The sequence below is a fragment of the Canis aureus genome, chromosome 8, assembly GCF_053574225.1.
Source record: "Canis aureus isolate CA01 chromosome 8, VMU_Caureus_v.1.0, whole genome shotgun sequence".
NCBI classification, from domain to species: domain Eukaryota; kingdom Metazoa; phylum Chordata; class Mammalia; order Carnivora; family Canidae; genus Canis; species Canis aureus.
This window is the reverse complement of record NC_135618.1, coordinates 46,124,900-46,150,693: the sequence shown is the minus strand read 5'-3', so window position 1 is coordinate 46,150,693 and position 25,794 is coordinate 46,124,900. Positions and strand designations below refer to the sequence as shown.

The window sequence follows — 25,794 nt, the reverse complement described above, 5'->3', positions numbered from 1 at the left end:
AGGTACCAATCAAATAATCAATACGCAGGAAACAGCTACATCACCCTGCTTTAAGAGAACCAAATAATGCTGCAATTGGATTTACTTTAAAATTTTCCACTTGAACAAAACTGACAGCTGTATTATAATCACATTTCCAGTCACTTTATAAGATACAAATTTCATTTCTCCATATTTCTACTTCATTTCTGAAAGGGGGCCAGCAACATTATTCATCAAGCACACAGAGGAGCCACCTAATTCATAGAGAGGGGGGAAATGCTGTTAATCCCATGTTTTCCATCCCCTTAGAGAATTGGTGGTTTAGTTCAAACATGCCTCTTTCTGATCAGTCTAGTTCAGGGCCCGGTTGCAAAGAAGGGCAAGGGAGGGGGGAAAGGCAGCATTTTAGTTCTTAGGTAAAATGATGTAGGATAGCTCAACTGTTGAAATGGAAAACAATCTACATGTTTAGAAGACACCCAGGGCAGTTTAAGACTATTAGTATATTTCTTTGAGGGGCGGGGGGTGGTCTGCATTGGGAGCCCGACTCTTCAAATGCCTGGTGGTGATAAACAAACATGGTCCTTAACTCACGATCCGGTGGCCTCAAATTACTGAAGACAACATTTAGAAATGCCACTTTCATGTTAATGAAAGCACCTTAAATGTTTACAAATAATTAAAGGGGCTGCTCAAGCTCTAATCGGTTTAATCAAACGAGTCTTCTTTGAGTGCCTACTGTGTGCCAGACCCTGTGCCAGGCACTAGAGATAGAAAAAGGTGAGACAGCTAGTGATCCCCTGACTGTGGGGCTGGAGGTCAGGAGCGGTCCCCAGAGTGCAGGTGGGAATGTCCACATGCAGAGACCAGGGACAAAGAGCGCTGGGGGGATGCAGGCTGAAGAGCCATAGACCACATTGGTCTCGGGTTTGACATTGGCACTGAATGAACTCGTCTTCAGGGGTTCTGGGCCCAAGGAGTCATCTGAGTCTGAATCAAGTCATCCTTGCAGATTTTGGATCTTCATCAGCCAGCACCCACTTTCCTAAAAGTCATCTTTCCAAGAAATGTACTGTCTAACAAGCCTGTGTGGCTTGTATCCCATGGGCAGAAACGGTCATGAGATTTTGGTTTGTCAGAACTCCTACAGAAAACCTTCTAACAGGAGAAAGCCATTCCCCACCCAGTGTGTCGTCCTGATGATGAATGCTGGTGACTGTTTTTGTGAGGGAAACCTGCACACACTGAGCGAGCGTGAGCCCGAGCATTTCTGAGGGATTCTCTCTTCTAATCTGCAAGCAGCTCTGATGCAGGCACTATCATCACCATTTTACCAAGAGGAAGAATGGCTCAGAGAGGTTAACTAGTTTGCCCAAGGTCACGCAGCTGGGATTCAAGCTTGGTTTCTTTCCTGAAACCAAAACCTCACCCCTAAGCATGATGCTTATCATTAATTAAGAGCTGGATGTTCAAGGACTTGATTTCTATTTTGCCACTTTCTTAAGATTTTGAAAAATATCAAACTTCCAGCAAGGTTTAAAGACTAGCACAATAAGCATACTCGTAAAGCCCTCCACCTACATTCACCAACTTTAATACTTAGCTGCATTTGCTTCCTCTCTCTCTATACCCACACACTCACATTTTTATTTCGTGAATCATCCCGGAGCTGCAGGCAGCATGACAATTTACCCTGAACACTGCAGCCTGTACTTCCTAAAAACGAAGACATTCTCCCACAGAATGACAGTTCCATTATCACACCTAAAAATGTAATAATGACCTCAAATTATATGAGCCAATCACAATCTACATGTAAATTTTCTTGGTTTTCAAAAAAAAGTCCTTTATGCTACTTGTTCCTTTCCATCCAAGATCTGATCCAAGTGGACAGTTGTCATGTCTCCTCCATTTCAATAATCTAGAACAAAAATCTAGACCTGGCCCTCCCCCCCTCCATGTTTTTTTGGTTTTCCATGACATTCACATTTTTGAAAAGCTTGTCAGCTGTCTTTCAGTGTGTCCCACATTCCAGATTGGTCTTTATTATTTATGTTATTTTCTCACTTTTGCCAGGATGAGGCATATGATAATGACCAGGTCATCAACAAAATAAGGCAAAATAGAGAATTTTTCAGAACTGAGAGGGACCACAAAAACTATTATTGACCTTGCAAGAGAAGCCAATCAATGAGCTCACATTTTCATGGACTTAAAATGAAGTCACATCACTTACTCAGGGAGCTTCATTATACTCTTGCTGGAAAAGACTATCTCAGCAGTCGGATGAATGAGCCAGGAGCTTCCATGTGGCCTACAAGCTCTTGCCTGTCAGGACATCGGGATGAAGGGCACAGGGTGCTAAGAACTGGGGAAATGGGGAATACTGGCGGGTTGCTCATGGCATTCACATTCGTATCCATCAACAAACAAAAAGATAACAAAGACGGGGGACTTGGCCTTGATTCAAACATGGATGCAGAATTTGGGGTATGGTTATCATACATGTAAGTACCCACAGCTGCACTTGTCCTGGGGGAACAAGTGGTTTGTAGTGGGGGGGCAGGTACAGCCAGAGCAAAGGTCCTGGGCTAGGCATGTACCTGGTATGTCTGAAGGAAAGCAAGAAAGCAGAGAGCCAGGCGGTGCTAGATGATACTCAGCCTCTCAGTCATTGTAAAGTCAGAGGGGGAAAGAGGCCACTGTGAGCAAAGGGAGGACATGACCTTGACTCCCGTTCTAAGAAGACAACACTGGACATTGTGCGGAGAATAAACTGCAGGGGACGCTTTACGAGGCTGGCTACTACAGCAATGCAGGTGGCCCAAGATGGCAGGGCAGACCAAGGGCCGGGGTGGAGCTGAGAGAGGTGGTCGGATCTGGACACAGCTGGAGGGAGGGCGGAGCAGGTGTGCCGAGGGGCTGGGAGGCAGGCTGGGGAGGAGGAGGGGAGCCAGGGACGAGCCCCAGGTTTTAGCGTCTGAAGGGAGCTGCCTGCCACCCACCAGGAGATGGGCAGGCTGCAGGGGACAGGTGTGTGTGTGGGGAGCTCACGCTCCCCTGTGTGGGTGGTTAAGTGTGAGGTACTGAGCACAGCTGGAGGGAAGGGGAGGTCCGAGGCCGGAGAAGGAGCGAGCTGGTGGGAGCTGCGCCCACCCACGAGAAGAGGCAGCCCACTACTGCTTGTGGGGATGCCGGCACCACAGGACCAGACTGTTTCATATTCAAAATGAGACATATCTGGGTCTGTGCAGTAAGATGTCTTGATTTTAAAGTGCTGGCAACTCACATAAAATTGCAAATATTTTGCGAGAGACCAAGGGACATCTGTGGGCCCGTCTGACTGAGGGCCAGCACCTTGTGACCTGACCCCTCTAACACAGGTATTGCTCCCCAATAATCCTGCAAAGGAGGGCGCTGCTACTCTGATTTTATCAATGAGGGAACTGAGGCTCAGAGAGGGGGATCGATTTGTCTCCAGTCACACAGTGAGGAAGAGACAGAGCTGCGACCCAGACGTCACATCCGTCCTCTCCTGAGTCTGTATTTTTCTCCACACCCTCAGCTACCTTCTGAAACAGGCAAGCCCTGGGCTAGAAACACTAGGGAGAGCTGAGGGAAGGTCCACAGCAGCCTGCCTGGCCGGGACACCAGAACAAGTGAAATAGCATTACTGCTGTTAATCATTAGCTTCAAAGGCTCGATGGGTTGGGTTCCACGGAACAAGCTAGATCAAACAGGATGGGTCTCCAAGCAACAAACAGTCCATGTGCCTGGGCCACAAAGCAGAACGCAAGCTCGCTCAAGACCCACTTGCTGGGGCACACTGGGGTGCGCAAGCAGCTGTGGGCACCACCTTTGGGACAACACTTCTGCAGGACTGGTCTCACAGGACTGGCCTCTCAACAGGGCTACCTGCTGGAATGTGGCCCCTGACCCCATAAATCTCCCCTCACACTGAGGCCAGAGAGACCCTTCCGAGATACGAGATACGCATGTGATCATCTCAGCAGGTGAAAAACACTTCTCACTGTTCTCAGGAGAAAGCTCCAAATCCCTGATCCATGTATGAGGCCCACGCACTCACTGGGCCCTAGGCAATCTCAACGTCACCTCCACCCTGCCCTGCCCTGCCCGGTCACACTGCTGCTTCTCGTCTTCCTCAACTCCTCATCGACTCTGGGGCCTTGTTCCTGCCACACCCCGTGCTGCTGGCACCTGCACCCACATCTAGCTGCTGGCACCTGCACCCACATCTAGCCCTCAGACGGGTGGTCGATCCCTCAGGAGCCTGCCTGACCTCCAGGGCAGGTCAAGCCCTGTTCCCTGTGCAAGCTTCTTAGCACAGTGGCCATCTGCCTTTGTTCTGTGTGATGATGTGATGGTCAGTGTCCACCTCCCCCATAAGACAGCTCAAAAAAGACAGACATCTTTGCTATTGTGATTGGTCCACACTTGAATTATTTAAGGAACAGACCCCATTACGGCACAGTACTATTTCTTGGAAAGTCTGTCCCTTTTTCTGAAGTGATGCTCTTCCTACTTATCTGAGATTAACAATGCCCTTTCTCTTATGAAATGACAGTTCATAAATGTTTAAAACAAACAAACAAAGACTTGGTAAAATAAAACCTAACCCCAGAGGTTTTTTGGGGTTTTATTTTTGTTTTGGCACTTCCCTGAGCTGTGCAGTTCCAAGGTCTAGGAACTACATGGAACCACCACTCTATCCTACATGGACAATTTCCACCCCATGAACAAGTGAGCCCAAGCCTGGGTGAGGAATCAGACCCAGAGGGCAGAGACCTGCTTGTATGTGGGCACTTCTCTGGGGGTTTGGGATGCCCCCTCACAGACTGTGTGATCTAGGATTCTCCTGACTGCTGCAGGGCTCTTTCGAGGAACCGTCATCTATGCTGTAACACCGCACAAGTGGAAATGCCAAGAGCTGCGCAATGGTCACAGGAGGTGGCTCAGCCAATGGAAAGTCACCAAACATGGTAACCCTGAAACTCCTGAGAGTACGTGGAAAACCACTTCCAAGGAGAGAGTGGAGAGGTTTCTGACCCTCTCCCTGGACATCCGGCTCGGCTGCCTCCCAGTACCTTCCTCTGCCCACCTGCCTAACCTCCATCATCTTTTGGAACCAGCTCCTCCTCCAGGGCTGTCTCCCCAGCTTACAGAATCACAATCCCCCCAGCCCTTGCTGTCTGCAGTGTCCTCAAGCTCAGAACCCAGAGTCCAGCTGGATGTCCAGCATCGCCACAAAACACTGTCCCCAGATGGTGCTACCTGTTGGTGGTCCTCCCATCCCCCGGACCCCCACCCCAAACCAGAAGCACCACAGAGCAGAGACCAAGTCTGGTGGCACCATGTGCTTCACCAACATGATCTCATTTGATTTTCAATGTCTCTCCCTGTAAGTGGTTTTAGAATCATTTTAAAGGTCAGGCTACTGAGCCTCACAAACATGAAGACCCTGGGCAAGGTCACAAGGCCAATGACCTCCAATCACACCAGGGGTGGCCAAGGCAGATGTCAGCATGGCCAGCCAACCCTCCCTCCCCGGCTCCCCTAGAGCCACAGCTGGGCTGCGGAAGCTCACTATCTGTGATGGTGGCGACCAATTCTATGACAAAGAGCAGCCGCAAGTCCTTTTCTATTACAGGGAAGTATTTATAGATGCAGTAGTATGATGTCTTCCATTGGTTTTACTACCCTCAGCGGGGGGTGAAGGAGGGCAGGTATTTTGAAAAGAGAAATGGTGGAGCAGATGGAATGAGACATAGTGAAAGAGTAATAACCCTTGAAGCTGAAGGCGGGGTATGTGGAGATTCATGGTGCCATTCTCTCTAAAAGTCTAATCTATTTTATCTAGTCAAGCTGGTCCTCCCTTCCCATCTCGCCTCCCTCCCGCTCACGGCTGCCAGTCTTGGACCTGGGCCCTAAGCCACTCTCCTGTCCAGCAAAAACAAAACAGGCTCGAGCACAGTCAGCTCTGCCTTTTTCTGGAGGGGCGATGGCCTCCGCAATGCTCCTTGTCTGGAGCCACCCTGTCAGAGCTCACCTGGCACACATGGCCCAGAGGCCTGCAGCTGGTCAGCAGACATGTGACATGACTTCTGTGTACCCATACACTGTGGTTTCTTATCAGAGCGTGACAAAGTCAGTAAATACACTTTAACTCACCTTCTCTTGCGGTGTGGAACTGGCATGCCTTTGAGCTTGTCCGCCCGTATCACATCACCTTCCATAAAAGTTGACCAGCCCCCAGCATTTCTCCCTGAGTCAGCTTTCTTCAAATCACTAGGCTCAGAAGAAGCAGGCCCAGCTTCCAAGCAATGGCAAATATGAATGCCTTTGCCTACATTACAATGTTGCCTACATTTTATATACATAGAAGGTACTTTGTGACATGCAAAGCATACTGATTTTTCCCCATGGAAGGTGAGATGTTCCAGCATTTAAGAATAATCACCAGAATAAAAAAAAAAGAAGAAAACAAAGTCCAACAACAGCACGTGCATATCTCATTCTAGTACCATATGCTCATATGCTCTAGTACCATAATTCCTAGTATTTTCTGGAAGGCGCCCTCTTTAGCAAAGACATAATTTGTGATCACGCTGGGTAAAGACAAACAGCCATTACTTTCTTAATGGCCAACTACCCAAAAGGGCTCAGTTAAGTGATCTCAACTAGCAATCTAATCAATTAAAATTGATAAGTGAAATACTTGGAACCCTTATTTCAGCAGGCCATTTCTAGGTGGGGTGGGAGTGGGGGAGGAAGGAATGTGAATTCCCAGCATAAAATTTAATTCCATTTCATGGATACAAACATTCTTGCTGCCCTGATGGAGTGGTCCTCTTGAAAGCAAGCTGTTTCCCTCTTCCCTTGAATCAAATCAGAGAAAGACTGGTTTATGGTGCTCTGCAGGCAACTCAATCAAGAAATTGCCATCAGAAATCCTGATGGCAATTTCTCAAGAGGAAAGGACCAAAGAAGATGAGCATAGAGCAGCCCAAGGGGCACTTAGTTTCCTTGTTCTTCTGAGAGAGAGAGAGAGAGGAAAAAAAGAGAAGAAGACAAGAAGAATTTAGGGACGCCTGGGTGGCTCAGTCAGTTAAGTGTCTGACTCTCAGTTCTGGCTCAGGTTATGATCTCAGGATTGTGAGATGGAGCCCCAACCCCAAGTCAGGCTTTGCTCTCAGCAGGGAGTCTCCTTGAATTTTTCTCTCTTCCTCTGCCCCCTCCCTGTGTACACGTGCCCCCCCTGCCCCGCCCCGTCTCAAATAAGTAAATAAATCTTTTTTTTTTTTTTTTTAAGTTAGACAAGGGATGCCTGGGTGGCTCAGTGGTTGAGCATCTACCTTTGGCTCAGGGTGTGATCATGGAGTCCCAGGATCGAGTCCCACGTCAGGCTCCTTGCATGGAGCCTGCTTCTCCTTCTGCCTGTGTCTCTGCCTCTCTCTCCCCGTGTCTCTCATGAATAAATAAATAAAATCTTTTAAAAAATATTTAAAAGAGTCCAAAAAAAAAAATGCTAGACAAGTGGGTAAAAGCCATTAATAATGACTTTAGGAGACTCTTCTATTCACAAAGAGCTCTTTATATGCATCACCTTATTAGCAGGTAACACAGACTACAGTTTCCTGAGCACAGTTGTATGCTGGACACTATGCTCCATCATATATTTCATGTTATATTCTGCTCAAGTCTCAAGCCCATCATATTAGGAGGTTCATCAACATTTTCCAGATGAGGAAATTAAGTTGTGGGGGTTTCAATCATTTGTTCCAAGGAATACACAGCAGGACAGGGGCATGGGGATCAAATGTCCACCCTCAGTGATTACTGGTCACAAAACTGAACACTTTTGTCAAAATTCACCCAACTATACACTGAAACTTACTGAATTTTACTGGCTGTAAACTGCATCTCAATAAAGCTGATTTAAGACAAGGGAGACCCTGCCCTTACCATGTGCCACAAAGAGTAGCCATCTACTGCTCCTGCTTGCTCAGCTTCCATCTCTGAGTTTCCTTTGAGGGCAAACTCCCTCCTCCCTCTCAGGTGATAGAGTAGAAAAGAAACTGGTCCTATCTCCCAGTTCCAGGGCCGGCCATGTGACCCTGGCCTCACCCAGTAATGAATCACATTCCTCTAACAACACCTGGTTCAGGGATGGTCCACCAACCCAGGCCAGACCAATGAGAGCCCTGCTGTGGAATTCCATCAAAGTTACAGGAAAAATGAAGCCCTGTTTCTGTCAGGGCTGTGTATCTGGTTCAGCAGATTTGGATGCTGTGGACGGTCACCTTGTCAGTATCTGATGAGAGCCCTCCTCTTCTAGGTGAAGCCAGAACAAAGTGAAACTGAGCTAAAACAGTAGGTAGCAGCCTCCTGATGGCATTGCTTGAGTACCTAGATCCAGCTATGCCTGAAGGCAGAGGTACTCCTGGACCTTCTAGTGACACCAGTCAATTCACTTTTCTTTTTCCTAAAGCCTGCCTAAGTTGGGTTTTCTGTCTCTTATAATCAAGGAACCCTACCATATCACAATACCTTTAAGAAACAGAAAAGCACCCTGCCTATCCATGTGCTTGTGCCCTATTGTAAGTGGAGGAGAGAGCTATATGTGTATGAGAAAGATTATAGGAGTGTGACCAGGCTTATATCCACTATCACTGTTAATCACACCCTCATGCTCATGCTGCCAAGGAGAGCTGAGGGTCTGAGTGGTGAGGGAGGCCATCCAAGGCAGCAGGCTGAGCACATGGTTCTCCAGCATCCACCTACTGGCTGGTGATTTGCATTTTTAAAAGTCTTCCCCTTTTTTGCAGCAGAGGCCTTTAATCGTTAGAATCCTACAGAAACCCAACACACAAAACCAATCAAAGTAGCACTGCCACAGTGATGTGGATAGCAGGGGTGCTGGAGCCAGAGATCCCAAACACCTTGCACACACTTCTTGGCAGACCACCCGCCCCGCTCCCTTTGGGCTCTGGGAAGCAGTCCGCAGATAGACTGCCAGCTCAAAGGCCCACTCTGTGAGTCTTGTGGGACATGCACGCTCTGTTAGCTTCTGGTGACAGATCAACCACAGCAGCAAAGGCAGGTGGCATGCCGACCTTTTCAGTGACGCTGGGGCCAGCGTGGCGGTACATGTGCCCCTCCCAGCCCCCCACCTCTGCCACAACTCACTCAGATCCAGCACATCATCAGTTTTGATCAGATCTTCCTCCCGTGTCAGTGGCAATTGGGTCTCGGGCTCCCCTCGCAGCTGCAGCGACAGGGAGCGGAGCATGAAGAACACCCGGATGGCCTGGATGGACAGTTTGGGGGCAGAGGAGAATGAAACTGGAGTTACTGGGGTGAAGTGTTCCATGAGGAAGAATAATATAGTGCCTCTCAATGTGAGCAAACAAATAAAACGAAGCAAAGTCCATTTCTCCCAGCATCACGGCTCTGTTGTTTTCAGAGCAAGGCCAATCAATCGATCAATCAATCAATCAATCAATAAAATCAAGGGGAACAGCCTATTTTCAGTTCTCCAAAGTTTTCAGACACTTTGCCTCCACTAAGCACCTGGCATTTGCCAGGACCTCTCCCCCAGTGTCATGTGACCTTCAAGACATCCCTGCTTAGCAGGCAGCCCTGTTCTGCAGACGAGGCACTGAGACCCAAGGAGGCAAAGTGACCTGCCCCAGGGACAGCAAGAATCAGGCCTCTTCCAACCAAACCTGAAAATCTGAAATCACAAATAACAGTGTTGCAGTGTTGCCTCGTGAATGCAGGGGCAGGGAAGGCAGAAGAGGGTGACACCCTCATGGGGTTCAGAGCCAGCCAGACTCTGTTAAAGTCCTGCCCCTCCCCGTCCCTGGGTGAGTGCATTCATGGCAGATCTCCACCCCTGGGTCTTACCCCAGGAGGTGTGCAGTGGGTGGGAAGGCAGACCTGGCACCTGGCAGGTGTGCAGTGACATCAGTGTCCCAAGTGCCCCTCCTAAGTGCCAGCTTTCTGGGGGCAGCGGCAGCTCCGTCAGTACAGGGGTTCCTGGCCCGTGAAAGCAGTATCTGGGTAGAATCCAGTGTGGCCATCAGACATTTCCAGAGAGCAGGAAAAAAACAGAATCTCAAGCCCAGAACCAGAGAAGTCTGTGCAGAAAGCATCTTTTACTCCAGACTCAGCCTGTCCTGATAGCGCCCCAAACCTGGGTGCTATAGGGGCCAAGCTGTCCATTGATGAGAGGCTAAGAAGTGAGGTGCAGTGCATCAGAGAGGCCAGGTCCATGCCAGAGCTGACAGGCCAACCTGAGGCATGTGCCTGAGGGAAGTAACTCTGGAGTCAGATACATAAGGTCTGTTTAGACTCACAGGGCAATACTTCTGACCTCCAAGAGCTTTGATTTCTGCATTTGTGAAATAGGGGCAGTAGTCCCTGCCCTGCAGGGCTGCTAGGAGGCTCTGAGACAATGCTGGGTGGTCAGGGCAGGGGGGAAGCACCCAGCATATGTTCCATAGAAAGGGCAGCCGTCCTGTACTCGTCACTCGATAGCTGGGCACAGGAGAGGGCACAGGGACAAACCACTGTCGCCACTGGTGAGCCACACGACGATGAATTCCAGCCCACTTCTGGTCTTCTTGTTTACAGTTCTGAGGCTACAGGCCTAGCCCACTGAGAGGGGAGGCTGCCCTTCTTGTAACAAGGTGGCTCCCCCAAACTAAGCAGGGGGCAAATTCCTGCCTGCTGACCCAGGCAACAAGGATACCCACCGGCATGTTTAAAGCCTAACCCGGCCTTGGCCCGGAACTGGCAGGAGACCTGAACCATTTCCTTATCTCTTAATGTAGAACACTGGAAGAACAATCGTATCTCCTGGAAGTATTCTGAGGCCCATCATAAGCACTAGAGAAAGGTTAGTGTTTATATTATAATGATGGTGATGGTGGTGGCATTAGAGTCGATCTGACTATTCTTACCAGCTTTTTTGAAGTATAGCCTTCCTAAGCCATCTGCAACAATCAGAAGAAAAAAAAAGTGTAGGGATGCCTGGATGGCTCAGAGGTTGAGTGTCTGCCTTCAGCTCAGGTCCTGATCCTGGGATCCAGGATCAAGTTCCACATCAGGCTCCTTGCAGGGAGCCTGCTTCTCCCTCTGCCTATGTGTCTACCTTTCTCTCTCTCTCTCTCTGTCTCTCTCATGAATATAAAATCTTTAAAAAGAAAAGAAGTGTAGTTTCATTAAAAAAAAAAAAAATCAGAACAGCTTTTGTTTATCAAGCACCCACCATGTGTCAGGGACTGTGGGCAGCCCTGCTGCAATGTAAAGCTGTTACATAGGAGACAGAGCCAAAGAGGAGCAGTCTATCCCTTCAGGGAGACTAAAGTTCACATGGCTGGTGATGCTTGAGCTGGGCTCTCAGAACCGGTAGTGTCTGATGCGAATCACTTAACCACACATACTGGGAAATGCATACACCTGCACCAGCCCGAGTGCAGAAAGCCCAACATGTGAGTGGCCATTTGAACTATATGGCTCTCAAACAAGGAGCCATGGCCTCAGATGGAGGTAAAAGGCCCACTGGTCAAGTCCAAGCTGAGTGAATGCTTCATTTCTATGTCAAAAAATCCATTCCTCTCAAAGGTTCTGAAAGCATAAGAAATCAAGCAGGCCCTCACTAAGGGGGTGAGAAAAGAGAAATGTGCAGCTTTCTATACACCACCACTCTGAGAACCAGAAACCTTCCAATAGAAAAGGAGTATCAATTGTTTGGGTAAAGCATCTGCTTTTGCTCTGCAAGCATTAAATGGAAGTTATTCCCGGAAATATGAAAAATATAAAACAACAATAAAAATATATAGAACATGCTGACCACCAGCTCCACAACTCTGAAAATCCACAAAAGAGAGATAAACCACCAGGGTAAAGGTCCTCAAATTCATCCCACAGCCCCCTAAACAATAAGCATGCCCCCCTGCTCACCTGAGGCCTGCCAGGTATTGTTGGGGCTGGACTATGTCATCTCCCTGAAGCCTTTCAACAATCTTCCATGGTTCCCATTTTACAGACTGGAAATCAAAGCCCAGGGATGTGAGGCAGCCTGCCCATGGTGACTTAGCTAATATATGGATTCCAAAGTCTATGTTCTTCCAGCCATATGTCTTTGCCTTCAAAAGAGTTAAGGCTTGGGACCCAGGCTTTTATTGAGTGCTTCTCTTTACTTTGCCAAATAAACAAACATGCAATTTAAAAAGTATTACTAAAAAGGAAAAAGGAATTATTACTTCTTCTGATGCTTCCACAGAATGCCAGGAAGACAGACTGTGGAAGCATACATCAGTTTCAGAAAGGGTGACAACTGAGTATGCTCAAACATAAAGAGGCTTGCCCCATATGCTCCAACTCACCTGGGAGTTAGTGCTGCAGGAGGGCCATGGGGAATGAGACCACTACAATGCGGCAGGAGGGTTTCAGGGTCAAACAGACGTAAGCGAGTGAGTCACGTGAATTCCCCGAGCCCAGGCTTGAGTTCTAGGAATGGGACACCTACCAGTCCTGATCTCAGAGCCACCCTGGAGGTGTGCCCACTGAACTCTGGGGCAGCCTAGCACTCAGGTCTAGCCCTCTCTCTGCATGCCTTGTCGTGTTTGCAAGCCATGGAGTTCAGGGGTCAGTCACCCAGATTAGAAGCCCACCAGGCTGTGGAAGTGGCTATGAAAAATCAGTCACTCCTAATAGGGTGCCAAAGCAGTGCAAAGTGGGCACAGCCTGTTGTGAAAGTGCCTTGGCAATACAGAGTGTCACACACAAAATATCCATGCCCCCTGAACCAGAAATTCTACTTCTGGGAAATTATCCTAAAGAAATAAGCCAAAAGAAAGAAAACACTGTATTTGTGAAACTGCTCATGACATTTTAGTTGAAAATAATGTAATACTGGAATGAACCAAAATGTCTAGCAGCAGGAAGGAAAATGCCTAAGTACATTATGGCAGAAGTAGCCAGGTAAATGTTTATGCACCAGTAAGAAACGTGATTTAAATTAAAACTGCCTGGAAAGTTTTGCATGGTACGAGGGAGAAAGGAAAGGAAGAGAGGTTGGAAGGATGACCACAATGCACTCTTCCTGCCGCCATGAGAAGACTTGTTTGCACACACAGACGGGGAGGAGACATGAAAAAGGTCTAAAACTTGTTTGTTTAGGGTGATGAAATCACGGGAAATTCTTTCCCTCTACTTTTGGAACCTTACGAGATGTTCTTTAATGCATAATGCACATCCAAAGAATAAAGCAAATATCCTATTTCCTCATGGTCAATAGCACACAAAAACTGTTTGTGGTTTTACGTGGGAACAAGGAACAGAATTCAGGGGCAAATAAAATTTCACGCAACTGAATTTATTTTATAACGGCTTCCAAGATTACCACAGAAAGATGGCCAGTGGCTTAAATTCAGATTTTAAGATTCACCAGAAATTCCTCCAACTCCCTTCTCTTCCCTTTAGTTTCAGTAGATCACTAAAAACTCTCTTTCCCTCCTGAGACATTAGGCTGCTCCATCCCTGTTCAGCCAAAATTTCCTGAGCACTTCCTGTCTGGTGGGCACCTTGTAGTCCCTCTTTATTATCTACTTTGGGCTGGAGCCCTCATGACAGGACATATGAGGACCTGAGGTTCAGGGAGGGTAAGCAACTTGTTCAATGTCACACAGTTGGCACTGGGACCGAGCCTGGGTTGGTCCCATGAGCCTGTGATCTTTCTTATCTGCTTCTCTCAACTACCCCTGGGAAAGGTCCAGCCCACATCCCCATTTCTGCTTACATGTTCTCATCAGATCCCAGTACTTCCCATGACCTTCATTTCAATGTGAATTCCCCTTATCAGCTGGCATGGCTTGGAGGTACTCTTGCTATTTTGGTCTTATTTTATATTATTTCTTCACTGTCTGCTCTTGCATTTTACACAGTGCCTGGCACCTAGAAAATGTTCAACAAACATGTCAAATGAAAGAATAAAGGGTGTAATTTGCAAAATACAAGAGGGACAATATGACTTTAGTGTGGATGCCTCCCAGTTTCATGCAAGGCCTGCCTGTCCTCCTGTCCTGTTCACTCCCCTTACTCTGCTCGCGACCCTGGCTCTTTGAACATGCTATACTCTTATGCATCTCAGGGACTCTGCGCTCACTGTCCTCCCTGCCCGGATCATTTCTGCACCTGTGGGGCCCAGCATCTGGCCTCCAGTAGGCTCTCTGGTGACTATATGGGGGGCTATTTTACAAGTCAGGAATGATGTGTTAGTAAGGGTTGTTTGAACTTCTCCGACAAATCCTTAAGGAAAATAAAAGGTTGGGACTTCTGAAAGGGTCAGCCTCCTAAAGGTTAAAAAAAGTCTACTTGGTGGGGGGGGGGGGGAAATAAAAAGAAGAGAAAACCTTTGAATCCAAACGGATGAAATGGAATGTTCTTTGGATACAAGCAAAGAACTTGAAACAAACCACATAAGCCCTCAATTGCTTGCTAAACCATACACTTCCTTTAGCTCAAATTCAAAGCACACTGCTATGTTCTGATGTCTGAAATGGGCTCAGGAGGTAAGCTTCTGGATGATTCTAAACAGCTGCCTTGAAACGGGAACCGGATTGAGGTGAGTGGTCAAAATCCCTCTTCAGAAACTGACTCCGGAAGTCACAAGGGGATAAGGTGGATGGCTTTACTCTGAGATGGGCAGCCCTACCTTCTATATTGTGCCACCTTCTCCCTGGCTCTAAACCCAGGGAGCTGTAGCTTGAGAGCTGGTCTTATAAACTCATCAGCCAAACAAAGGCTGAACAAGGGACCCCAGGGAAGGCCAGACATTTCCAGGTAGCAGGTGAGCTGTGCATCTCATCTGGGGCAAGGTTGCTGGGCAGCTCGGCCCTGGAAACTTACAATCAAGTGAGATGTCAGGGATAAAGGGAAGAAGGGAATCCCTTCCTCAAGAACTATTACTGGCCTTCTGTGTTCTGTCTTTCACAGAGTCCCCACAATGACTCTGGGAAGGCAGGTACATGCTGCTTTTAGACAGGAGAAGGAACTCCAAAGCCCAAGCAACCCTCCCTCTGCCATATGCCTCATCCCTGAATGTCTCCCATTATTTCCTGGGGATCAGGGCCGTCTACCCCAAGCCAACATGGGCTGATATCAGGAATCAGCTAACAGGGCCAAGTCCTTACAGGGCTCCAAGGCCCCTGAGATCGGCCCCCTCCAGCCTCATCACTTCCCACAAAGCCTCCCTCACCCTGAGCTCCGGCCATGTCCCCTCCTTGGATGTGCAGGAATGAGCCACATCTGTCTGGGCGTTTGCCTCTCCAGCTGCCTAACCTATCCCTCTGCTGCCCGTTCCACCTCCCTCCCCAGGTAGGATTAGAGGCCTGACCCCATGACCCTTTAGCAAGAGCCTCAGCCACACAGACTGGCAATGCTGCCTTTCCTACCTTGCCCTCTAGACTCTGAATCCTTGAGGACAGCAGCAGTGTATTTTATGTCCCTGGTGTCTAGCACAAAGTAGGGCTACTAAATACAATGATGGTAGCAGTGGGAAGCAGCAGAGCAGAGTGGCTGAGTGTCGGCTCTGGAGGCCACACTGCCTGCACCAAGTCCTACCTCTGCTACTTATTAGCTGGGGGACCTGGAACAAATCACTTAAGCTCATCATGCCTGAATTTCTTCCTCTGCAAGATGGGTTAATATAATGCCAACTTCCTAAAATGGTTGTAGAATTACATGAGGAGATTCATATGAAGAACTGACGTGAATGACTCACTCTGTATCAAACAGGAGCTCATCTAAGTGCTGAGAAAACTGGTGGCCCAGGAACCAAAAAGAAAGCAGAATGCAAACCAGAGCAGCAGCTCTCACCATTCACAGCCTTCTGGACCTCCGCCTCAGGGGACGAGATGGACCTCGGGATAGGACCTTCACTGTAGCCCTGCTAGGGAACAGCTCTGAGGCCAACCAAAGGCTACATATGTGCCCGCCTGTGAAGGAGCTGCCAACATAACACATGTCTGTCAGAACCAGCCCTTTGGTAAAGACGGTGCCAAAGATGCCCAGTGCAAACAGTGCCACCCACAGATATGCTCGTGTTTCTGGCCGCGGGGCCTGCAGGCTGGCTGGGAGCATGAGGAAGGAGGGTGTCACTGGCTCAGACAGGGTGGGTCCTGCGGTGAGGTCTGAGGGTTTAGTCAGACAGCAGGGAATGTGGATTGACTTTCAACACACAGGTTGGACTTCCTCTGCGCTCCCCTCTCTACCAGGCCTCCCAGGCATCATCATTACCTGGTAGAAGAGAGCCACAGAAGCCTCCTGTTTGAGGCAGATCCAGCAGGTCACTCCTGATTCTCAGAATCCCAAAATTAACACCTCTGCCACTCTGGTTAGACGGGGATTAACTGAGAAGTAGAGGGCAAGGAACTCATCTAATTTATCCTATGCACGTCTCCAGGGAATGATTTTCTAGGAAGAGGTGATGGTGCTTTCTAAGAAAGAAACTGATCTTACGCGAGAGATAAAATACCATGAACAGCCCTGTGAGACGGCTTCAGAAAAAAAGTGCTGATAAGGGATGCACACTCCAGCAGGGTTCTGAGAACCTCTCTGCTCTTCACACATGAGAGCAGGCCAGCAAGAATCACAATCTCATTTGTGTGTGCCTCGCCCTCAGATCCCTCAGATTCCTTACTGTCACGCCATCTCCGGGGGTCCTAAGCCTCTTGGGGAGAGGATTTCACACCAGGGCCTCACCTGGACTGCCTGTTCTCTGCTCATTCCCCCCAGGTGCCTGACAGCAGCCCAGAGCCTGGGGCTAGGGGCCCTGCTCTGCACCGGCCAAGGCAGCCCACCTGGCATTCACACAGTGGAATCTCAATCCTGATTTAGGATTGGGAAGTTCCTCCTGGTGGCAGGTGGCCAGGGGGGGTGCCATCCACGCAACTATCCCAAAGCGAGTTGGAAGGTAGTTTCTTGACCTAGATGGCTGGTGGGTCCCACCTGTGCTTACTCACCCGCCGGGTCTTCTCCACATCGCCACACGGCAGCCGCTTCACAAAGTCGATGCCAGTCAGTGGCGTGCCCGTTGGGGGCAACAGGATGGAGGCGTCCATCATGAGATACTCCACATTCATGGGCTTCATCTAGAAGAGACATCATAGGAAACCTCACCAAAGGAAGGAGATGGGGCAGGTCACACAGGCTCCTTGCCTATACCCTCATACAGCAAGTGTGTCAAGCGAGCCCACATTAAGGCTGCCATGAGGTCTCAAGGCAGCCAGGTATGTGAGACATGAGCCTCTGTTTCCCAAGACACAGATTTTTCCTCCCCTTAAAGTGACAGCTTAGACACTCTTGAGAAGCTGCCTCTGTTCTGTGAAAAGCCGTGCTCTCTCATGGGCTCATTCCCCTCCAACCAGCAGGGAGCAGGTCCCGGACCGCAGCCTGCCTCCCTCTTCGTGCTCTCAAGAACGATGACAGCGGACCTAGTGATGGCAGCTCCTGACATGGTGTGGGTCATCAGTCAAAGAGTATTTGTATCAAAGTGAATCTTTCTGACCCATTGATGGCATAGCCCAAATAGCCTGAGGGTCATCGGAAATTTCAACACTGGTGGAGATGAGAAGGCACCATTTCCAGTTCACTTCCCCACTAGTCCGGTCAGAAAGGCCCCGGTTAGACAGCGTTCTCATGGATCTGCAGGATGAGCCTCGCAGGTGACCAAGTGCATCCTGGCCCATCACTTACTGTCATGCTCCTGTATTCGTCTTCAAACATGTCCAAAAAAATTTCTTCTCCCTAAAATGAAGTAAGGGAGAGACATTATGCATATTTTTTCCATAAATGCCGAAGTATTATAAACTCCAGTTCATAGCTTTTGGGGCCATCTGGTTCTCATTAGTGAGTTCTCGTAAATCATCAGGAAGTAAAATACACACGTGAACACGAACACACACACTCAAATGAAAGCCCCAATATCATATTGCACCTCTCAATGTTTCTCTCCTTTTTTTAAGCATATAGAGTTGGATTTCTTGTGTCAAGGCAGCTAATTAAAACGACAACAAAAATAAGACCGTATATAATTAAAATATAAAAGTGGATAGAATTGCAAGTGTTTAACATCATCTATGTGTTGTGGATGACTGGAGAAATGGGAAGCCTGGTTCTGTTGCCATGTTAAATCTATGAGGCTCCATGCCACAGAAAGGAAGATAATTAAGCGTACTTAACACTAAAATTATATAGCTTGTTCTGTTCATTTCTGAGGCACACCTGTGGGGCTGTGTAGTTCTGCAGGGCTGCGGTAGGTAAGAGCCTGGCTCTGAGACACGTAAACCAGGGGCCAAATCCCAGCTTTACCTCTCAGAGCCTCTCTCTGGTTCATTGCAAGACTGGAATGACAGCCCACACTTATGTGGGTCACTGTGAGGATGACATGAGTTAACCCAAGTAAAGTGCTGACCACAGAGCCTGCCACTAAGTTGGGGCTGGTAAATGCTAACACTCATGGTCATTATGGTCACCCCTGGAAGGAGCACAGCTAAGGAGGAGCAAAGATTCAACTGAATGCATCATGACTACTCGAACTGTCCTGTCTCTCTCCTAAGTCCTGAATCTCTCTCTCTCTCTCTCTCTGTTTCTCTCTCACACACACATACACAAATACATAGTCAGGGTGGGAAAAGAAGAAGGTCCTTTATATATTTTTCCAGTTGTCAGAACTACAAATAAACTTGAATATTCTTGCATAAGTATCATGTAAGAACCGCAGAAATCACAACCCTGAAAACATCCAAAAGCTTCTGAGACATTACACTTAGGGTATATACCTTACAGGATAAAAGAACAATCTGGGTAGGGGGAAGAGAGCCACAATTTAAATACAGCTCTCCTTTTGCTAAAGATACAGAAAAGTCCCAGAGGGACAATATCTACCTATATGTCTCTGTCTTTTTGATTTTGCAATGCAAAGGCTTTCCAGGGGGGAAACAAACGAAGAGCAGTTACCCAGGAAAGAGACCCAGAGATGACAAATGCAGCCGTAAGGCTCCCACTCTTTTCTGGATTTGCTGAGGACATGTAACCTCGTTCAGAGGCCAAGCCCCTCAGGATGGTCCATGGGGAGCTTGGGACCTCCATGGGGGCCCACGGTGGCCCAGCCTCGTCTGGGTGCATCCACCATGTTGCAGCTGCATGGGGTTGTCTGAGCCTAGCAAGCTGGGTTTCCAGATTATAAGACCTCATTTTCTGTCAGCAAACACTGACAATAATGGAAAGTGGCTTAAAAAGCTTCCTGCCAAGAAAAGGGATCTGGTGCATATGTGCCTAAAATCCACAACAGTTTGTAGAGACTACACAATACGACAGAGAAACTCTGGTTGACTGGACCTGGGGTGACCGGACGCTTAGGTCAAAAACCCAGGGAGCCACAGCACCCGTGTGAATGTGGATTAATCCATCTGCTGCTGACAGATGATGCATTGCCCTGAGAATACATCACGCTTTAGATACATGAGCAAAACAAAGCCATCCCAGTGAGATATTTCAAAACTAACCATCTGGAATCTGAAGAGGAAATCTACAAATTACTTGGTGACTCAGAGTCATGGTGTCCTGTAGAAAGTCTCAATAACCTTAATGATAAACGTTTATTTTTTATTTTTATTTACTTATTTTTTAATGATAAACGTTTAGAAGCCTGCATGAGGTGCCTTGGCATACCCGTCTATAAATAACACACAGGTACAGAATTCGTGAAACATACATAGCACACGAACATATGTAACTTAGTCACGTGCACGCATGTAATTCCCAATTTATATGTAGACTCATCAATAAACAAATGTATATGTAATTGAGAAGCAAACTGTCAGACTCTAGGGGTGAGCCCTCCAAAGGTGTACAATAAGAAGAGCAGGGGCAAAAGAGAGGGGCCCGGAGCCCGCGGCTCAGGGGCCTGGACACGGCTTACTCAGTATGCAGAGGTATAAGAAGTAACCACAGACTTGTGATCTGTACGTGTGCACGCCCAGATACTACAATCCCATGTATGTGACACACACCACACCACCTTCCCCAGCGCTCTGGCAACTCACCTTATAAAAGTGCCGTACTAGGTGAACGCTTTCTTCTCTGGCGCCCTGTTGAAAGAGAGGGAAGGTGGGAGGGAGGCCGGTGAGTTGGGTTAAGTTACCAATTCCAAAATCTGAGTACTTATCAAGCAGATGAGAAGCTGGGCTCACATCCTTAAATCTGTAAAGTGGTTCGTAACAGAGAGGGAGGGACGGAATGAGGGTGAGCTCAAAATTAAAACAGGCAGAAGAGAGGATTCTAGGCAGTGACACGGAAAGCTGTTAACATACAGGCAGGCGGGGTGACTGGGTTATAAAATATGGTTATAAATGTCAGTGCATGTGTATCTGGACAGACACACCAAAGTGTCAACTGTATTTGCTCCTTTTTACCTCTGTATTTTCTAAATGTTCCCAAATAAACATGAAAAATAAGGGAGAGAGCAATAAAAACTAAAAACAATGAATGTAGATATTAGCACAATAAACTATAAATAAAAAGAGTGCACGTGTTTGGCTATGTATAAAATTCTTGTAATACACAAAGTAACAAAATTCTGATTGGCAAATACAGAGCCAATAATTCTAACAGAAATTCCTGAAATTCAGTATTTAGGAGGGCTCACGGAGCCAGCCTCAGAGGAAGGGTAGGTCCACCGGAACAAGTGGGTTGCAAGGGGAGGGGGGGGGCGTCAGGGCTATTAGGCACTGCTTCTCACTGGTGAAGCGAAACCCAGGACCCAGCAGCTTCCTTCCCACGGCCTCCCCCTTCCTGTGGAGCACAGGCAGCGGGAGCGGGCCCTCACCTCCAGGCAAGCCAGGTGCACGTCCTTTATGATGCAGCCCGTGCTGGTGACCACTTGCTGCTTTAGGAGCAGGCAGCTGAGCTCCAGAGTGGCCAAGCGGATCTTCCCATCTGCAGGGGAAACCAGGGTCAGCCTTGCACCCCCCAGGGGGAAGCCCTTAAACAAGGTTCCTTGCTTTACCCACTTTGAGGTTAACAAGGTCAGCTGATGGACCCTTGCCATCCAGTGGAGACACAGGGAACTCACATGCCAACCCCTCCCGCATCGATTGTAATAGAAGGTTCCATCTGAACTGCCTATGCCGAATTCTCCCTTGCACTCCTTTTCTCAGGGGAGGGGAGGCAGGAAAAGATTATTACTAATTATTCCTGAAGGCTGAGAAAGTGGTCATCTGTGGTTGCTTTCCTTGGCTGGGTTCCTTTCTCTTCTCAGGAACAAGAACCCCCTCTCTCCTTTGGAGAATCACCAACCCCACTCCTGGGTCTATAATTTGGGTGAAGCCAGTCCCTCTGCTCTGTCCCAGAGAGGAGCAGCATCACCCAGGCCGGTCAGGGTGCTCTATTCCTCCAGTCACAGGGACTGGGGAGCGGATGAGCTAGGGAACCAGTCAGAACCAATAAGGCTCAATGCCACAACATGCTGGACACTGAGCAAGAGAACCTCTCCTCATGCTGGATTGAGGGCAGGACAGAAACAGTGGTGGCATCCTGGGTGGCACAAGCATTACAATCCACGTCAGCCACATCTGCAGCCTTGCCAACATTGTCGATCTTTCATACAGTGTTCCGCGTACTGACCCCAAATCCACCCTTCCCACCAGACTGCCCAGAGTGTGTCTAAGGCAAATCCAGAACCCCCATAGAGAAAGAGATGGCTGGAGCTGCCGCTGGCAGTTATCCTCTAACACACAAAGTGGGAGAGTCCAAAAATAGTTTTTGAAAACATTGTCTGAGCTTCTGTATCCAGCTGTGCCTGAAGCCAGGCTCCACTGGACTTCACGTTACACAAGCCAGTAGTTTGTTTCTCTGTATTGTTTCGGCTCTTCTGAGTAGGGTTTCTGACAATGGCAACCAAGCTGCGTGCCAAGCACGGTACTGGGCATGTGACAGACCCTCCCTCCAGGACTCTCTGGAAAAACCCACTGCAATGGGTGCTCTAAAGAGGTTGGAGAAAGTGCCTCTCTTCTCTCCTGTGGCTTTAAAAACCACCCACAGCTTAAAAAACCACCCACGTGCCTTAGAGTCCCACCATGTTAGTTCTGACCCTGAACTCCTGAGCTCTAGAGTGTCTCTCCAGATGGGGTCCCTGACCCCTGGGACTTCACAGACCCTCAGCTGTGGCTCCTAGAAGGCAGGAGCCACATCTGTCCTGCACTTCCTCTACCTTGCTCATTTGCACACAGTGGATGGCATGCAAGAGGCACTCAGTCAACATGTGTCCATGGACCCAGTTCCCCAAGCCTCTGTACTCTCTTCCCCAAAGGCGCACTGGGCTTCTGGCTGCCTCATGGAACCCATACCCCTTGACTTCTCAAGTCTCGGCCTGCAACTATCACCCGCAGCCCTGCCCTTCCCCTCTGAGCCTGACTTGGGTTTATCCACAGACTGTTCCTACTGTACAGAGCAGTGGCTCTCTCTTAACCAGACCATGTCTCTGTTGGGCCCATTGCTATGCCCTCACTCACATCCTAATGGCCCCTCTGTTTCTATTTTTTTTTTTTTTTTTTGCCCCTCTGTTTCTAGAGAGCTTGCCTTGCAATCAGGGTTTCTTGAGCTCAGATCTGTTTCTGATCCTCTGTCAGTGGAGGCCACCCTGTGTGCAACAGGACATTCAGCAGCAGCCCTGTCCCCTAGATGCCAATAGCACCACCTCCTCAAGCTGTGACAAGCAAAAATGTCTCTGGACATCGCCAAATGTCCCCTGGGGGGCAAAGTCATCCCCACTTAAGAACCACTGTGCTAGCTCATTCCACCTGCTATTTCCAGCCCTTGCTATGGCTGCAGATCCTTAGCAAGAATCTCAGAACTGGGCTGACTGGTGCCAGATGCTGCGCACATCTTGTACTACCAAGAGACCCTGATTTGAACCTCCCCTCCCGCCCCCACGCCCGCACGCTTTCAGCCTGGTTCATGCTCGGACATGGCCTTGGCCACCCTGAGAGGAAGGCTGCAGACACTGGCAAAACTGGAGGAGGAGAAAGACAGAGTGTGGCACAAGCACCATGGAGGAGGCAAGAGGAGGAGACCCCGAGGTGAAGACATGGCTGGACAGGACGGGACGGGTGGCCCAGGGTATGCACGGCCCAGGAGCGGCTGAGATCAGCCTGCATTCCCAGAAAGGCCAGGTCTAGAACCCAGGATTCCTGGTGCACCGTTGGGAGACTGGTCCCTCTGCCTCCACCACTCCCATGAGCAGCCACTCCCAGGCACCTGGCTGGGCAGCATTGTTCATGATCCTGATGAGCCTCTCGGCCAGGAGGTGGTTGTAGGTGGTCTTCTCGGCCGCACCGGGCACTGGGAGCTGGATTTGCTCGAGTTTCTCAGGATCCATGCCTAGAACCCAGAAAGGGGCAAGCTGTCAGTGCAGTCGCCTCATCAAGCATCCCACTCATCCTGAAAGGCGCCTTGGAGCGGTGCTGCCCCCACCTTGGCAACCCAGAGTCCATCTCCGTGATTTCTGTCATGACTGGCGCTGCATGAACTCTCACTGCAGCCGAGTTCTCCATGGATGGAACTTAAATCCACATATTAAAACCTACATTTTCTATCACCATTTGTAAACAGGGAACTGGCACTGCTGCAACACTGCCAGTGACCGTACTAAAGAAAAAGACAACGTTTTTCCATTTTTAACCAAAGACTGCATACCGGATACTACTCAACGTGGCCCAAGGCCTGCTCTTTTTGTTAAAAAGGGCGGGGGGGTTGGCAGGTACGTAAGAGGTGCGGAAGACGTGCTAGCCCCCAACGGTGACAAGCTCCTGGACATACTTGGGGGTGGGGCTGCTTGGAACAGGGATGGAAACAGAGTAATTTCTGCATGGTGTGCTGCTCTGCCCTCCCATGCCAGGTCTGCATCCCACCAGTGGTAGCCCCCGTATCAGACACATCCCACGATGGGGCAAATGCAGACCCAGAGGAACGGACCAGATGGAAAGGAAATTACAGTCATACTCATGCCCCATAGTTGCGCCTCAAGCACCTGGCAGCCGACGAGCGCACAGGCAGGGGCAGCCTTGGCAAGAGACATTGGGCTACCCCTTACGACAGACAGGTGCAAATACAAAGATGCCAACAGCGCAGGTCTGTCCTTGAGAGGCAACAGAATCATTTTTTTCTGCCAGTAAAAGCTGATGGCATTTCAAAGACAAAAAGCCAAGATGGGAAAGAGGACAGGAGTGCACACAAGTCCAGCAGTGAACTTGGTATCCTCTCCCCCAGAGCAGGACCTGGGGGCCGGGGTGGTGGGAGGACCTGTGAGGGCCACTGCAGCAGACCAGGTGTGGGGTGAGGGTTGCCTCAAATCCTTATCTCTCTAGTGACGTGGCTCTGGAAAAACACACTCACAGAAACAAACATTTTACTAGCTTCCAAGGTTGGAGAGCTGAATGGATTGTTTGTGCTTAAAGCACGTCTTTTCCTGTTATTCTACAAAAGGGGGGAAGGTGGCACTTCTCGGAACTCTTGAAATACGGCCCCTTGAGTACTAGATGACGCTTCATTTAGAACCTTGACAGAACAGTGGAGAATAGCATTGAAGAGCTGACTGTCTGGATTCTAAGTGACTCCTACACACACACATTGACGTAATAAACCATAACAATATATCTTGCTATATTGAATTCCTTCCAGCTCCAAACCAAAGGCTAAAGCCACGCCAACGAGATGACATGGGTGAGGGACGGCCTGAGGGCTTGAGCTGGGTCGTTCTTGCGCGCGTGCCTCACCAACGTGGCTTCATCAAAAAATGTGATTGCAGCGAAAATTTAATTTGCGGGTTCTATATCCCATTTTGATGCTCCATGTCCAACTCTGAAGCATCCTGGTTTATTAAATGGCAAGAAGAGCACCAAGTGAATCTTTGGGGGGCTGTTTTTTTTTCCCAGAGATGTCAACAGCACCCTCATATCTCCCTGCCCTCCCATTTCTGGCCCTTTGGGAAATGTCAGTCAGTGGTTCTGGGGAAGAAATGCTCTTCGGTTGGGCCATCCCTCATCCCCTCTCAGTGAGGTCAGCGGGAGGGGCGCAGCTACCGGCTCCCTCAGGAGTGTGGAGGTAGTCGGCAGAACAGGACAGACCGAGCCTGGAGCTGGTTCTGGAATTTCCATGGCACACTCCATTCTGTCTCTTTCCTGGGACTGCCTCCACTCTCTGAGAATTTGTCAGAAATGAGGAAATCTGTGGCAAAATCTTCTCTGGACAGGAAGATAAACACTCCAAGGTTATCCTGACCTTCCTCAATTGGTGGCTCCAATCTCTGTGAAGTGAGGGGGGCTGGGACCTCGAGGGACAGAACACTTCCTTCAAGAACTTCACAGGGCCGGATTCCAGTGCCAACTCCTCCTCTAGTTGGATAGGAGGGCCCATGTTAAGTGTTACGCCTCCAAGGTCACAGAGCAAGTTGGCACACAGTTAGAATAGGACAATTCCAAAGGTGCACAAGATCCAGCTAACTTCCAAATGCTCTGCTTTTGTTGGGAAAGTGTTAAGTCACGCCTCCAAGGTCACAGAGCAAGTTGGCACACAGTTAGAATAGGACAATTCCAAAGGTGCACAAGATCCAGCTAACTTCCAAATGCTCTGCTTTTGTTGGGAAAGTGTTAAGTCACGCCTCCAAGGTCACAGAGCAAGTTGGCACACAGTTAGAATAGGACAATTCCAAAGGTGCACAAGATC

General features: G+C 48.9%; 1 protein-coding gene across 10 annotated transcripts in view; it reads right to left on the bottom strand.

Annotated features, from left to right (window-relative positions):
- Positions 1–25,794, bottom strand: part of CLEC16A (C-type lectin domain containing 16A) — a 196,676-nt gene that overhangs the window by 92,731 nt on the left and 78,151 nt on the right. For all 10 annotated transcript variants that reach the window (XM_077906633.1, XM_077906634.1, XM_077906636.1 and 7 more), the window contains exons 13-18: positions 23,329–23,451; positions 20,900–21,009; positions 20,118–20,162; positions 17,767–17,817; positions 17,034–17,162; positions 9,190–9,310 (exon numbers count right to left, since the gene is read on the bottom strand). In XM_077906633.1, coding sequence (XP_077762759.1) covers positions 9,190–9,310; positions 17,034–17,162; positions 17,767–17,817; positions 20,118–20,162; positions 20,900–21,009; positions 23,329–23,451 — 579 coding nt within the window. The remainder of the gene's footprint in view (positions 1–9,189; positions 9,311–17,033; positions 17,163–17,766; positions 17,818–20,117; positions 20,163–20,899; positions 21,010–23,328; positions 23,452–25,794) is intronic.